We start from the raw sequence: 14,269 nt of genomic DNA, 5'->3' as shown, positions 1-14,269 counted from the left end.
ACTAAGCTTAGCTTTTCCTAAATAAAGTATCAGGAAGTCCTACCATGACTGTAGACTCTCAGTGTTGTTCAGCTAGGCCAAAAAATAAAGTATATAAAAATCAATAATGCATTTTGTAATAACAGCCCCCATGAATCCCAGTGAACAGATCCAATTTTATTGTTTTGCTGCATGATCTCATTCTTCCGCTAGAGGAGGTGTAAGGGGATTGGACAGCAGAGGACTTGGCCTACCCAGAGCCAGCAGCCAAAAGGGCAAAGTGCAAAATAGCAGCAGAGAAAAGGAGAGGACAGATCAAAAGAACTGTGACACAGACTTTCTTATAATACTCCATCAACTCTCTCGGCGTGGAAGCAGCAGTTGAAACAGAGCCTCTCACCCCATGTGGACCACTGAATGTGCCAGAGGATAAAAGACTGTGAGTACAAAGCTGACACTGTGACAAATATTTATTGTGAATGTCACATCCACCTGACACATCTGCCACTTTTATGATTTACAATTTTACAGTTGTTTGGCTCCTACTATCTATAGTTTTGAACAAGTTGGACTTTAAAAGACGCCACAAATACAGAGCAGAATGAACTCAGTGTGACTACTGGAAGTTCTTAATGACATTTCTGAGTTTGTTCTGTAAATTAAGAAACCAAAATGTGTCACAAAGCAATAAATTAGACATTGCATAGTCATATATCAGTAATGATAAGATATTGATCAGGGCTGGTTTTTAGATTCTGATTTCATGATAACTTTTAAAGTATTTGTTCTGAGGGAAAGCCGTTTTCTGAACAGCATACAACAATACAATAAAGTATTGACTTCCTTTGATACACAATAATCATTCAACAACAACAAAATACCAAAGGGGGCAAACTGAAAGGTTTGTTTTGAAATATGACCATAAATGTTGGCTTTATTTTCCGCAGTATCACAAATCTTGAAGATGTGTTCATCATTTGAACATCAGTTTAGCTCAGGTTGACTGATATTCCTCATCTAAATAAGAGCATCATCTGAAATGCTATCATCAGCATTATTTTTAATGATGATAATACATTTCACAAGCTGTCATTTGGAGGTAACTTTTTAAGACAAGGATGCCATGAAGCTATTAGTCAAATCCATTGATCAGAGCCTAATACATGGCAAGAATTCTCAATGTTCATATTTAAAACCCTGAATAACTAAGATAACCTTGGAACTCTACAGCATGATCAAAAATAAAAAAATCTAAAAATATACTGCTAAAACTCAATCACATGTAGACCTTGTAGCTTTCAATTAAAAATATATTTTTTGTGAGAACGTGGATTGAATTACTGAGTTCAAATATTCTCTTTAATGAGTTCCTAACAAGGTCACTACAAATTAAATGACTACCAAAGGGGCGAAAATGCATCAGTGTCTTAAGATGTAGTATAACAATTATCATAAAAATGTTATTACAATTGCTTTCACGTCAGTTCAATACAGGCATCTTATACTTAAAGATATTCACTTTAACCAAATGAGAGGAAAGTTAGACATGCTGAAAGTGGGAAAGTAAAAAGGAGCACAAGCCGATAAGTTCGACATGACCAAACATACCTCACCTTCAGTTTACTGTAAAAAGGACTCTACAAAGATGCATTGCATAAGGATTCATCTGCTCAGAAAACAAAACATGGTCTTTTTCTCTGCCATCACATGTGCTGCAACCACATAATGTATAATCTATCTTCTCATCAGTGCAAAGCCTGCTATTGACATTTCTCTTAAGGAGTGATCAAAACGCATGGATTAGAAGATGAGGTCACTCATTGTCTTTCCCCCCTCCCTGGAAGTCTATTTCACATAGCCTCTCCTTCAGCCTTCTGTCTATGTTATCTGTAGTGAACTTCCACTGGGGACATAGTTTAACATTTGTTTACATTGTTTAGCTTAAGCTGCAATGACTGCAGATAACACTCTTGTCATGGAAACTAACAGTAGGTAACCACTGTTCAAAACCCCTGACCTATATGTTCCTACTTTCAGACCAGGAGTTTGTACATGTTTTCAGTTTGGGATCCACACAATGAAGCCCACCTCCTCTGCACTGAGGCTCATCATGAATATTAATTCCTTTTAGGATGAGGCAACCTTTCAGCAATGGGCCTGTGACCTAATTTAATCTCTCAATTTATAGTTGTAAAATCCTCGGTGCAACATTGTCAAATTTCAACAAAGGATCAAGAGTTGTTGCTGCACTGCCCACTAAAGGTTGAAGTCTACAAGCATGTTGCACCTTTGTTCAACCTTTCAGTGGGAAAAAAAACTTAATTTGAGTTATTGGGGTGTTTCAGTTCAAAGAAAGAAGTGCAGTATCTGATTTCTGTTCTGATCTGATGTGGATTTACCTCAGATTAAGAATTCAAACTGAACTGTGTGTGCATCCTAATTGTTCTGAGTAAGGTCAAAAGGCTCTACTAGTGCTTTGAGGGACTCCCGTTTAACCTTAGGGAAACAACAGTGTGTCCAAAACTAATCTGCAACTATGATATGCACAGGATCCTCCAGCTGACTTCCAGTACGTATAGCCCTAAGTGTTGTGGCCAGGGTCAGTGGTTACCATGACGACTGAAGAGACACCGAATGGAGTGCGGCAAAGAAACATCAAGACCCGTACATCAGATGAGATCTCCAGTCACGGTATGCACAGTGCAAGTAAATGCATATCTTATTGTCTTTTTTATTTGTATGATTACTTACAGACTGAGGCAGATTTCAAATTCAATATATATTTGTATTAGAAAGGGGAAAGCAAGTAGAAAAAAGGCATTTACAAATCCTATTGTACTATTCCAACAACAACAGTTCCAAACCCTTCAAAGCTCATTGAACTCAAGCTCATCTTAAGCATGTAGAAATTCTTCAGAAATATGTACAACATATGGGATTCTTCTAACATCTCTTCTACTATTTATTTCTCCACCTTTTCTCCCTAGTTGTGCACTGAATAACCTGTTTTAGGTACCATGTGTGCAGCATACTTTACTAACCGTTGACTGATTTAGGCAAGTATGTTCTTTTCTTTGCAGCTGGGAGTCATAGTAATGCACAGGAAGAAGATCAGAGACAGTGGCAGAAACATGCACAGGTAACTCACTCCCAGCCAGGCCAACAGTCCCTCAGAAATGTTGCCCCTCATCTGTCTTACTCATTTGAAAAGAGAAAACACAGAAGTCAAGGCTGCTCAGAGTAAACATGATCCAGCATAGAGTGATACTTAAAAGTGTGCATAATATAGGAAGCTACATGTACATGGAATGTGGAGTGAATAAATAAACACAAAATTTAGAAAATTCAAATGTTTTCCTGCATGTGTCCTCCTGTAGAGAGCGAAGGAGAAAATCATGGAGCAGGTCCAGGATCAGCTCAGTGATATTCTTGACAAAACTCTGACTTTCACTGAATTCCAGCCAACAGTTAATGGAAAGGCGACAAAAAAATCTAGGTGAGGAGCAGAGGAGGAGAACTTTCTTTTCACACTGCTTACTTGTTTAGTCGATTAATTTGTCTTGTCACTTACTACTGTACAGTAAATGACTTAACTGCTGTATGTCTTTTTTCTTGTGCATTTTTTTTAGATCTCACAAGATGGATGATGGCAAAGTGTTTATGGACAGGGCATCACTGCTGGAGTGAGTATGACAGACTGACGGTCTGTTTCTAAGTTTGGCAACACACACAGTGAGGTGCAGACCAGTGTGAAAGTCAGTACGAGGTCATCAACATGAAATCAATATACTCCAACATAACATTACAAACATATAACCAAAAATGTGTATTTATTATAGCCAATATTGAATGTTCTGTATTTATTTTATAGTTATTTTATTTATTATTTATCATAATACATATTTCTGTCTCATATACCATCCTGATACCTGAGAAATCATGAATGTTATATTGAAGAACATTTTAAACAAAGATCAGTATTTATGTGGTCCACATATACATGTAGCAGTGTGTACAGAAACAGATCATTCACATAATCCCACCATCGTGTTTGTAGGTGTGTTTATTTTAGCTCAATAAACGTTAAGTATGAATGCAGCACAACAGATGAGCACAGAAACAGAGCGTTGAGCCGCTTTTATCCGAGTATTTGCTAATCCTGTCTCTGTGTTTCCTCCTCTTCATCAGTGAACTGTTTGAGATCAGCCACATCAGGACCATCTACCACATGTTCATCGCCGTGCTCCTCATCTTCTGCCTGAGCACGCTAGCTGTCGACTTCATTGACCAGGGCAGGTGTGTGTGAGACGTGTGCATTTCCCTGTGGAGTCGTATATGTTTACAGCAGTGACAGGTCTCAAACTTTACAACCCTGAACCAAGTCTAATAGAAACTCAATTACCTTGAAGCCTTAAAAAAACTTCTTTCTCACTTCTTATCTTTTTTTTCTCCAGCTAAACCTTCTTGTGTCCCTCCCTCCATTCCCCAATCCCTCTCGCCATCCCTCCCTGCCTGTCTGCTCTTCTGGCAGGAGAAAGATAGAGCAATCAATCCCTCTGAGTATTTCTGCTGTTGCTTTGGGCAGCGCAGTAATGATTTGGTTGCTGTTTACAGTTGGAGGCTTCTAAGTTTAATTCTTACATTTCTCACTGGAATAAGTGCTAGCAGGCAATTCCATTGTGTGCAAATGATTCCACATATCTGCCCTCAGTTAACATTGATGGGTAAATCAATGGAAGAAATAATGACCCTTGCAATTGGCCCTGATGAATTTTAAACAAATCCTTCAACATGCAGCAATGAGTGGGTATTTACATTTATTATCACCTGAGGGGTCAGCTCAAATAGGAGAAAGTAATTGGAGCGATGAGCTTCAGTATGCCTGCACATTTATTAAAGCCATTCATGCTTTAATATGATTTGTTTGAAATGGTCACTTAAAGTGCTGTTTTCAACTTGCACAGAACAAAGTGGCTGGGTTTTAAATAATGTTATACACATACATTAACCACCCACTGGGTTCTACTTTTTGGATTTTTACAATTATTTTCCAGCATCTGCCTTAAATCAGAGACTAAAAACAGCATTTTTTACTTCTTAATAATGACTTTTCTTGTATTTATGCAATAATTCTCTGTATGTACTTTTTCAGGTTGGTCCTGGAGTTTGACCTGTTCTTCTACGCCTTTGGGAAACTGGGGACTGTCACCTTGGTGTGGATGCTTATGTTTTCTTACACTCTGCTGGTTCCCTACTACACTGTGATGTCTTGGGGGTCAATGTATCACATTGTCCCTTCCAAGTTGGGGTTGTCCCTGGGGACAGGTCTATTGCTCTCTGCCATACAGACCTGTGTGCTGGGATTTTTCCCCATCTACGCGGTCATACACTACCAACTGCCACCAGCTTCACGGTTTATTGTTATATTGGAGCAGGTGAGTGTTTGTGTGTGTGTTTCAAAAATAAACATAGTGAAGCTTTTGTTGGGTATAGGTACATTTCAAGTAGCAATTGTATTATGAGTTCATTCATTTATAAAAAGTTGTTCTCCCAGGACTTTTTAAGCTTATCACACATATAACAAATCAGAATACAATAAGTAACAACAAATTCCAGTACAGAATTTTTTGTGGTCATTTATTAACAGTGTTGTCTTTATGAAAAGTGTCAATTTGAGTACATAAAGTATCTTGGTTACAATCATTTAATACCTAATTTGAGTGATCCATATCAATATATTGTTTAAACTTTCACATACCAATATTGGCCCCAATAACTGAGTATCAGTCAGTATGTCATCCACACCAAACAGCAGAACCATATAGAGGTGAGTTGATAAACTAGTCAGAAATAATATCAGTGAACAGAATAAAACAAAATAGATGACACATGCACACATTGAGATGAACTAAAAAGCACAAAGAACTAAAAATAGTCTGAAAAGATAACTAAACATAAATAAGTGTCAAAACATGATCACCTTTGCTATTTATGAGGTTCTTAAAAAAACTGCAGAAGTTGAGGTGTTCTTTTATGACAGTCATACTGTCAGCACCTCCTAATCCTTTAGCAGCACCACTTGAGGAGACAAAGTATTGTTGGCAGTTAGGCTGACTTCAAAGAACACAGCGAATGCAAATGTAAATTTCTCCTGAGTCTCAGTCCGCTTTCATAATAAAGATGAGATGTGTTATTTAGATGCAACAAACTAAAAACAAGGTGGAGCGTTACTCTATGTATTGTAGGCTATTCACTTGTTATAGTTGCAGTGGACACATGAATTCATAATTTCAGGAAGAAGTTTAATAGTCATACAGTTTGAATTACTGGAACATACTTTGCTATTTGAGGCAACTCTCAATGAATCTAAGCAACAATAACAATTCTGCAAAAAAAAACAACAATACAAAAAACTCCCCATTGAAACATACCTGTACAGAGTCAGAGCTTAGCTGAGATAACAATACCAAACAAGGAGGTTTATTGTCGTAGAAGATGGGACAGCAAGCAGAGTAAGCATAGGAAATCAGAAGAGTAAAAGTGAGAACGCACAGTTGATAAAAGCAGCTGAGTACTCTTATATGTATGTGATTGGATGTTACTAGTCAGCTGGTAGTCAAACAGTTGATGCACTAATGAGTCAGTGATACGGAGCGAGAATGAGACAGCTAATGTAGAGCAGCTGATGTGAGCACTTCACCGCTCTGTGTGAACTAACAGAATTTGTGATCATTGGGCAAAGCAGTTAAATACGCTCCAAAATTTGTCATTCAAAATTACATTTTTCATACAAGCAGAGGGTTAGTTCTTGCAGTTCCAGCAGCTTTCCTCCTGAAAAAAATAGGTTTTCAGGTTTGGTGTCACATTTATTTCAATAACTCCTGCAGAACAATTAATGTGATTTTTATTGCAATGTGAACTGCTGCTGAGCATGAAATCAAACAGACAGAATAAAACCCAGGCAAAAAAATGTTATTAGAAACAACCTCTACAGAAAAAAACCCCTGCACTGTAGATACAATTATTTTTATTGGTAATCCAAATGTTAAATGCAACCATTCATTGTCACCAGCAGAACATTGTAATAAGGAAAGCAGGGATGGGAGCTTTCCAAGTGGAAAGCCATCAAAGAGACAGCAGATCTCAGTGTAGTCAACAGTTGTACACCATGGACACATGCTGTAATACCTCCTCATCCTCTTTATTATACTGGCCCCAGTCTCCCAAAACCGTCTTAGTACTTAGATCATTTCAGCTCCATTTGATGGACTGAGATAATCTCAGTGCTTAGATGCATTTGGGAAACCCAGTCCCAATCCTCATTTTACCCTGGTCCAATCAGTCTATTTGTAACTCTGAGGCTATTTATGACTGTTTGATATAGATGTTAATGCACAAATGAAATGTAAATGTGTTACATTTATTGAATTGCTAAAAAAAAAAAAGGTAACCAGTTCTTCAGTCTGTCCTGTCATACTTTTCCCTTTAGTTGTACTTCCTCTTGATTAATTACAGAAGATATAACTGTAACCCAAATAAACCATATATCATTCGTTCAGTGTGTAGAAACCTAGAAACAAGGGATGAAGCCATAAAATTGTTTTGCTTCAGACACTTTGATGATTCATGTAATTAAGAGACTATATAGATGCTCTTAATACTGATACATCATGTCTCACTTCACGTTATAACTGCAGATATGATTTTTTTCCCAGATTCGATTCCTGATGAAGAGCTACTCATTCATGAGAGAAACTGCCCCTGTTATTATGAAGAATAAGCCAACGGAAGGTACTGTATTGATTTATTTTGATGTCAGGTATGTTTATTCCTCAGGCAATATCATTACTCACGGCATCGCTCCCAGACACTGGAGAAAAATGACTGAAACAGAACTCATTATGATTCATGCTGAAGTTAAAAATGACAATATATACCCTCACATACAATAGATAATCTCAAGTATATACATCACATGGGGTAAAAGTCTGTAAGTAGGAGATAAAGTTAGGAAACTAATGTTTCTCTAGCCTTTGTCAGTGAATTCTCATGTTAATGAACTTTAATACTGACAGTATGTAGTGTCAATACCTCCAGAAGAAATTGAAATAGTCCTGGGTAAAACAGTAAAACTAACAAAAATAGCTCTATGGAAGTGTCTGCATGGCTCAGTTTGAATGTGGATTTGAAAATAAGCTCCTTGTTTAACACAGATTTTCAAAAAAACACTACTCTTTCACCATTAAAAAATGTCTTCAGTGATGGTAAGATGCTAAGCTTGACTGAAATACAGCAAATAATATATAAAAAGAGATTAGAAGCTTTAAGGCCGACAATTTCACGTAATGTCTCAATGATTTTGTAATAAGCCTACTAGTTTCACGTTAAAGACAGCCATTAGTTTACAGGTTCCTACATTAAGGCACAGTGAAGCCCTAAAAAACACAAATGAAACCGTTTAATGGCTGCTATTATGTCACATAATGAAACACAAAGCTTGTTGGAGCCACAGACCTTTGAAATCAAAGAAACCTGTGACTGTTAAAAGCTTTTTCATCACCAGGTCTAAGAATTTAAAACTGGACCAATCACACTTACCAATGAATTGCTGTGTTATTGGTTTTTTTTGGTTTTTTTTTCAGGAGAGAATCCCACATTCCCTACACTTTCCAGTTATCTCTACTTCCTTTTCTGTCCAACTCTCATCTACAGAGAATCATATCCCCGGTAAGACACTTTTTTTCCTGTTTCCCTCAATCCCATTTACTTATCCTGTGTTCTGCTCCTATAATTAGTGAAAAGATGTGAATACAAATGACAGCTGAGTGTCATATTTATCTTTATAGCGTAAACTCTTGGTACAACAATTTGAAGCTAAGTAGTGGTTGGGATTTGTCATTAATTGCAGCTTCAAAACCCACCAGAATGACAAATGAAAATCTATATTAAATGAGAGAACCTGAAAAACAGAGAGAGAGAGAGATTAATTTAAAAGCAATCATGTTCAATTAGAGTGATAGGAGATGGAAGCTGGGGTCTATAATTTAGGATTAAAATGTATGTCTATATGGACATGCCAACAGGCAGTGTGAGGCAACCCAACATAAAGAAAAGGACACACAACAGACACAATGTACAGTACTACAGTATGCATTTATGAAGTAATTGTATTCTGTCTGTTCTTTGCAGGAATAGCCACATAAGATGGAATTATGTTGGCGTTACTCTTGGCATGGTAAGATGAAACTCTGCGAGATGTTCTCATTTTCACTTACACATTTAATCATCTTTGAGTTGGAATACATAATACAACATGCTAAGCAGGACTTTGTGGAGTTACTGGCTTAGGAAAGATTGTCCCTGTGTCACACTGTGAAGTGCTTAATAGCTTTAGTCTTTGACATCATACTGTAGATCAGTATCTTCAAATATCTAGTGCTGATTCTCAAGCGTGCTCTATATTGGGGTTTTTTCTTTCTTAAGGGTGTCATTGTAACTTTTCTTATATCTTTATGTTTCATTTGCAGATCTTGGGATGCTTATTTTACGGCTACTTCATCCTGGTGCGACTTTGTGTGCCTGTCTTCAAAAATGAGACCAACCAGCCTTTTAGTAAACGGACATTTGTTCTGGCTGTGTTCAACTCAATACTACCAGGTACTCTCTATCAGCCAAAAAGCATGAACACATACACACGCAGACACGCACACACACACACACACACACACACACACACACACACACACACACACACACACACACAACACACAAACACACAACTATTTATTACTCTCTTTAAGTGAATAGCTGTTTGAGTAACAGCCGATATAAAAGCATCAGTGTCAACTTACAATTTTTACGAGGAAGCTGGGAGCAATGTCCAGAATCGAAGTGTTTCTTATAACCCCTCTTCTCTCTCGGTCTGTGTGTGTGTGTGTGTGTGTGTGTGTGTGTGTGTGTGTGTGTGTGTGTGTGGGCGTGCGTGTGTCACACAGGTATAATGCTCCTTCTGTTGTGTTTCTTTGCCTTCCTGCACTGCTGGCTGAACCTCTTTGGGGAGCTGCTGCGTTTTGCTGACAGAATGTTCTACAAGGTACGGCTGCTTTTGTGTGGCATCACCTCCCACGTGAATCATTATTTTCAGATATGCTTGCTTTTCCAGGTGGGAAATATATGATTACTGTCAAGGTAAATTAGAGCAGTATGGCCCCACAACAGTTTTAAATAATCAAATACTACTGGTACAATTTGTTCTTGAGACTAAACCCTGACTTAGACTGTGTCTGAAAATACCTGCCTGCCCTCTCTGTTGTCCACTTCCCCTCTCATGAGGGTGTACACAATGCATGCATATATTTAGATGAACTCTAATTGGCTGACTGATTTAGGTCTAAGTCATTCTGAAGTAAAGATCCATCTTTTGATGCTGTTGTATGTGAACCAAAAGTCAAACAATGTGGGCTGTACAGAACTATTTTTGAATTTATTTTTCCATACATCCAGATCAGCATAGCTGTAAATGTGTCAGTGTTAGCCAAAAAGCTTGTTTTCAACTTCTGTCTCCATTTGTTTTTTTTACAAGTGTTAATACCTCTCTCATGTCTGTACATTATAGCCAGGAGGCAATAACCTTAGCTTGTAATATGGCGCATCTCATTTTTTTAATCTATACACTAACAATCTGATTTTAGTAGTTTTGAAAAGAACTAATTGGATGTTTGAATTCAGGCCCCAAAACTGAAGTGAACAATCTTTTTATTTTTATCCACACACACATGCTAATTAAATTATCTTCTTTTTTTTCCAGGACTGGTGGAACTCAACATCTTTTGCCAACTATTATCGTACCTGGAATGTTGTGGTTCACGACTGGCTTTATTACTACGGATATAGAGACTTCCTCTGGGTGAGCTGAACGTCATTACAGTACAGCAAACCAAAATTAAATACACAAACAGTTGACAAATAAATAACAACAATATACAAAATGTGAATGTCATATTCTAGTGGGTTTTGTCTGCATGTGCAAAGCAGCGTGCCACATGGTGAAGCGTGTATACTTGTCTTAAAATCCATCCCGTAATTCTAGTGACACAGATTCTCCTCTGAACCAGCCTGACCCCTGAACTTTGAGTCTTTCTCTGTTCGTTCTCTGATCCCTGCAGCTGTCGAAAAGGAAATTCCGAACAGCTGCCATGCTTTCCGTGTTCATCGTCTCTGCTGTCGTCCACGAGTACGCCTTGGCCATGGGCTTCGGCTTCTTCTATCCTGTCATGTTTTTCCTCTTTGCAGTCATTGGAGGTGAGGGATATACTCATTATTAAGGGAATGATTTTCATAACAGAAATGATTGCCATTCTATGCTCTGACATGGTTGCTATGACATGAAAACATAAAAAAGAAAAAAAATAATTGAGAAAAGAACAACAAAGAAAAATATTTAGTGCCTACAGTGCATCATTACCGTTGCTGAATTCTAAGCAGCGCTTCTGAATTGTACGTCCATAGCTTGTTAAAAATATGTAAATTTCCCCTTTTTACTTCCTGGACTCTGCATTCAAGCCTTCAAATTTCAAATCTGTAATTATTCACTCTAACAGACATCCATTTGCTGTTTTCAAGGGAGTGCTCTCATTATATTTCAGGAAACGTGTGCACTGTGTCCTTGTCCTTTGCAACTCAAAGCTGTCGTTTTCCAAAATGTGTTCATTTGTACTTTTTGTTCTTTCACTGTTTGTCCCTTACTAATGTCCTACACAAATAAAGTGTTACTGTTTAGCTACAGATAATCCCCCCCACCCCCCAAAAAATAGACAACATCAACAAGAATATCCACTCATATCATGTCGTCCTCTCTTAGTGGTGTTCAACTTTACCATGAATGACAAACGGCAAAGCCCTGTCTTCAATGTCATCATGTGGGCGTGTCTCTTCCTCGGTCAGGGCGTCCAGGTGTGTCTGTACTGCCAGGAGTGGTACGCACAGATACACTGTCCTCGTACAGGGGTACGTACTCCACCAACATACACTCAGCAGGTTATGAGAAGGGCACAAGGGGCAGTGCAATAGTAAGCACTGTGCTGATTAAATTGGTATCTTTATATATGGAAGATACCATTTCAGCTCTAAAAAAATATGTTTACTTTTTATCTGCCTAGACCTTTTTAAAATGCTGTTTCATAGTATTTCATATACAATCAATGAGATTCTTCCTCTGAGAGATTTATTAAGGCATTTTAAAGTTTAAACACCTGTCGCACTGGACTGATGTTTAAATCCATTGAGAAGATGCAACAAAATGGAGTGATGAGGCAATCTGCGAAGTTGTGCATAACTAAACAAAGATCAAAAACCTTTAAATAGACAGAGCTACAGATACATAAGTAGACACTATGTGACTGTTGTGGTTTTCAAATGAAGGTGCAAACAGTTCAGTGTGTTTTAGTACACGTCACTACAATGAAGTAGACAGTACTTTAACCTCTGAGGCTAGTAGGTAATAAACTTTAAATACAATTGACACTAAGACTAGAATAAAACACGAGAAAAAACTCACCGATTTATACGACATAACTAGATTACACAGCCCTGGTGCTTTACTTGGACGTCACACAGACGTAAGTAACCAGATGAGTGTGTCTGTTGAACAAATAACTGTTTTCACTCTTTCATTATCCTGGCTTTGTCGTTTGTTCTTCTCAGCACTCATTCATGAGCATCTGTTACTACATATGTATATACATGTACAATGTGCATACATGTGTTATTAAAGAGATAACACACCCAGAACACACCCCACTGACACACATAACCTGATATACTGTAGTTTTTGTGTAAATCTGACATGTATTTATCCCTTAAAGAGCCCTTTTCAACTTCAAGCATTTGATGAAGTCACAGATGTGGGGGAAGGATTTTCATGACAGATGGGCACAGATGTACTTAACATTCTTACTCTACTACTCACTCTACTATGAACTACGCCATCTCTGTGTATGCCAAGCTAAAGCCAGTGGCGTCACACACACACACATGCACACACATGCACACACACACACACACACACACACACACACACACACACACACACACACACACACACACACACACACACACACACACACACACACACACACTGGCTTAAGACAGATAACAGCCTTCTAAAAATAGAAGTGACATCTGCAAAATGAGATTATGTGACAATAAATGACGATAATACATATATAATATGTAAAAGGATTACAGATAATGTTACTAGAAGGAGGAGGAGGAGGAGGAAGAGGAGGAAGAGGTGAGCTGTATGAATATTAAGACCAACTCTGACTGTTTCCTAACAGAATAGTTTCTGGGAGCTGGTGATACCTCGCTCCTGGTCCTGCAGCATCCAGAGATAAAGCTGCTGGCAGCTGATTTTTTTTCCTGAGCTGGAGGGATGAATGAAGAAAGGATGGAAGAATGCAAAGAAATTGAGTCATGATGAGCTAAATGTGATGGGTATGACACCATGAATCACATATATATATATATGATATTTTTCTATTTTCAGTGTGTAAAGAAACTGTGGGTCAAGATGTGACTGTCACTTTTACCTTTATGTTGTTATTTAGGTGTGGCGTTACTTTTGATCGCCACTGGATTATTCCAATTTATCATTGCACTAATAGTGTTGACCAGTGTTTTTATTATGAAGTGCTTATAGAATATGATTCTGTAAGCAAACAGTTTTACATTAATTAATAGGTAGACCTTTTATTGAAAATCAAAAGTGTCAAAATCTGTCATTTTTGTGTGTATGGATTAAACAAATATGAGATATTTGTCAATTAGCCAGCTTTAGAGGCAATGATATGCAAATTCTTCACCTTTAAAGACAGTATATCTAACTGTTTCCCTCTGCCTCCAGACTTTATGCTAAGCTAGGCTAATTGCCTAAGAGCTCAATCTCCAAGTCATATACAAAACAATGTGCAGGGGGCAAAATATGTATATATTTTTTACAAGCAGTAAGTAATCTTAATTTCTTTACCTCCTTGAATGTAATTCTTTATATTATTAAATATATTTAACGTTCCACTCAATTGTTTTTTTCTTCTCGTTCCTTCAGTTGGATGTTTGAGCTTGACTGTGCAGAATGATGTATGTGCAGAATTTGAAACCAGAAGACTATCGTTTAGAACCATTTGGGTCCAGTATTGAATTTACACAAATATAATTTGAATTTGAAAACAGACCTTTTTTTTTAAAAATTATTTTTATATAGACTCATGTATTCATCCATGCTGCCATTTTT

At 37.6% G+C, this 14,269-nt stretch overlaps 1 protein-coding gene across 1 annotated transcript; it reads left to right on the top strand.

The window, feature by feature from the left end:
* The first annotated feature begins 272 nt into the window (after positions 1 to 272).
* soat2 (sterol O-acyltransferase 2) lies at positions 273 to 14,050 on the top strand. Its single transcript, XM_062415748.1, has 16 exons — positions 273 to 418; positions 2,529 to 2,670; positions 3,060 to 3,118; positions 3,357 to 3,475; positions 3,609 to 3,662; positions 4,168 to 4,275; positions 5,132 to 5,414; positions 7,695 to 7,770; positions 8,622 to 8,706; positions 9,169 to 9,214; positions 9,507 to 9,636; positions 9,975 to 10,072; positions 10,787 to 10,885; positions 11,145 to 11,280; positions 11,840 to 11,985; positions 13,317 to 14,050. The coding sequence occupies exons 2-16, from the start codon at positions 2,592 to 2,594 to the stop codon at positions 13,371 to 13,373; spliced, it is 1,575 nt and encodes a 524-aa protein (XP_062271732.1). The 5' UTR covers positions 273 to 418; positions 2,529 to 2,591; the 3' UTR covers positions 13,374 to 14,050.
* Positions 14,051 to 14,269: the final 219 nt, after the last annotated feature.

This window comes from Scomber scombrus, chromosome 3 (assembly GCF_963691925.1).
Source record: "Scomber scombrus chromosome 3, fScoSco1.1, whole genome shotgun sequence".
In the NCBI taxonomy this organism is placed as follows: Eukaryota; Metazoa; Chordata; class Actinopteri; order Scombriformes; family Scombridae; genus Scomber; species Scomber scombrus.
This window is presented reverse-complemented; position numbering and strand designations above follow the sequence as displayed.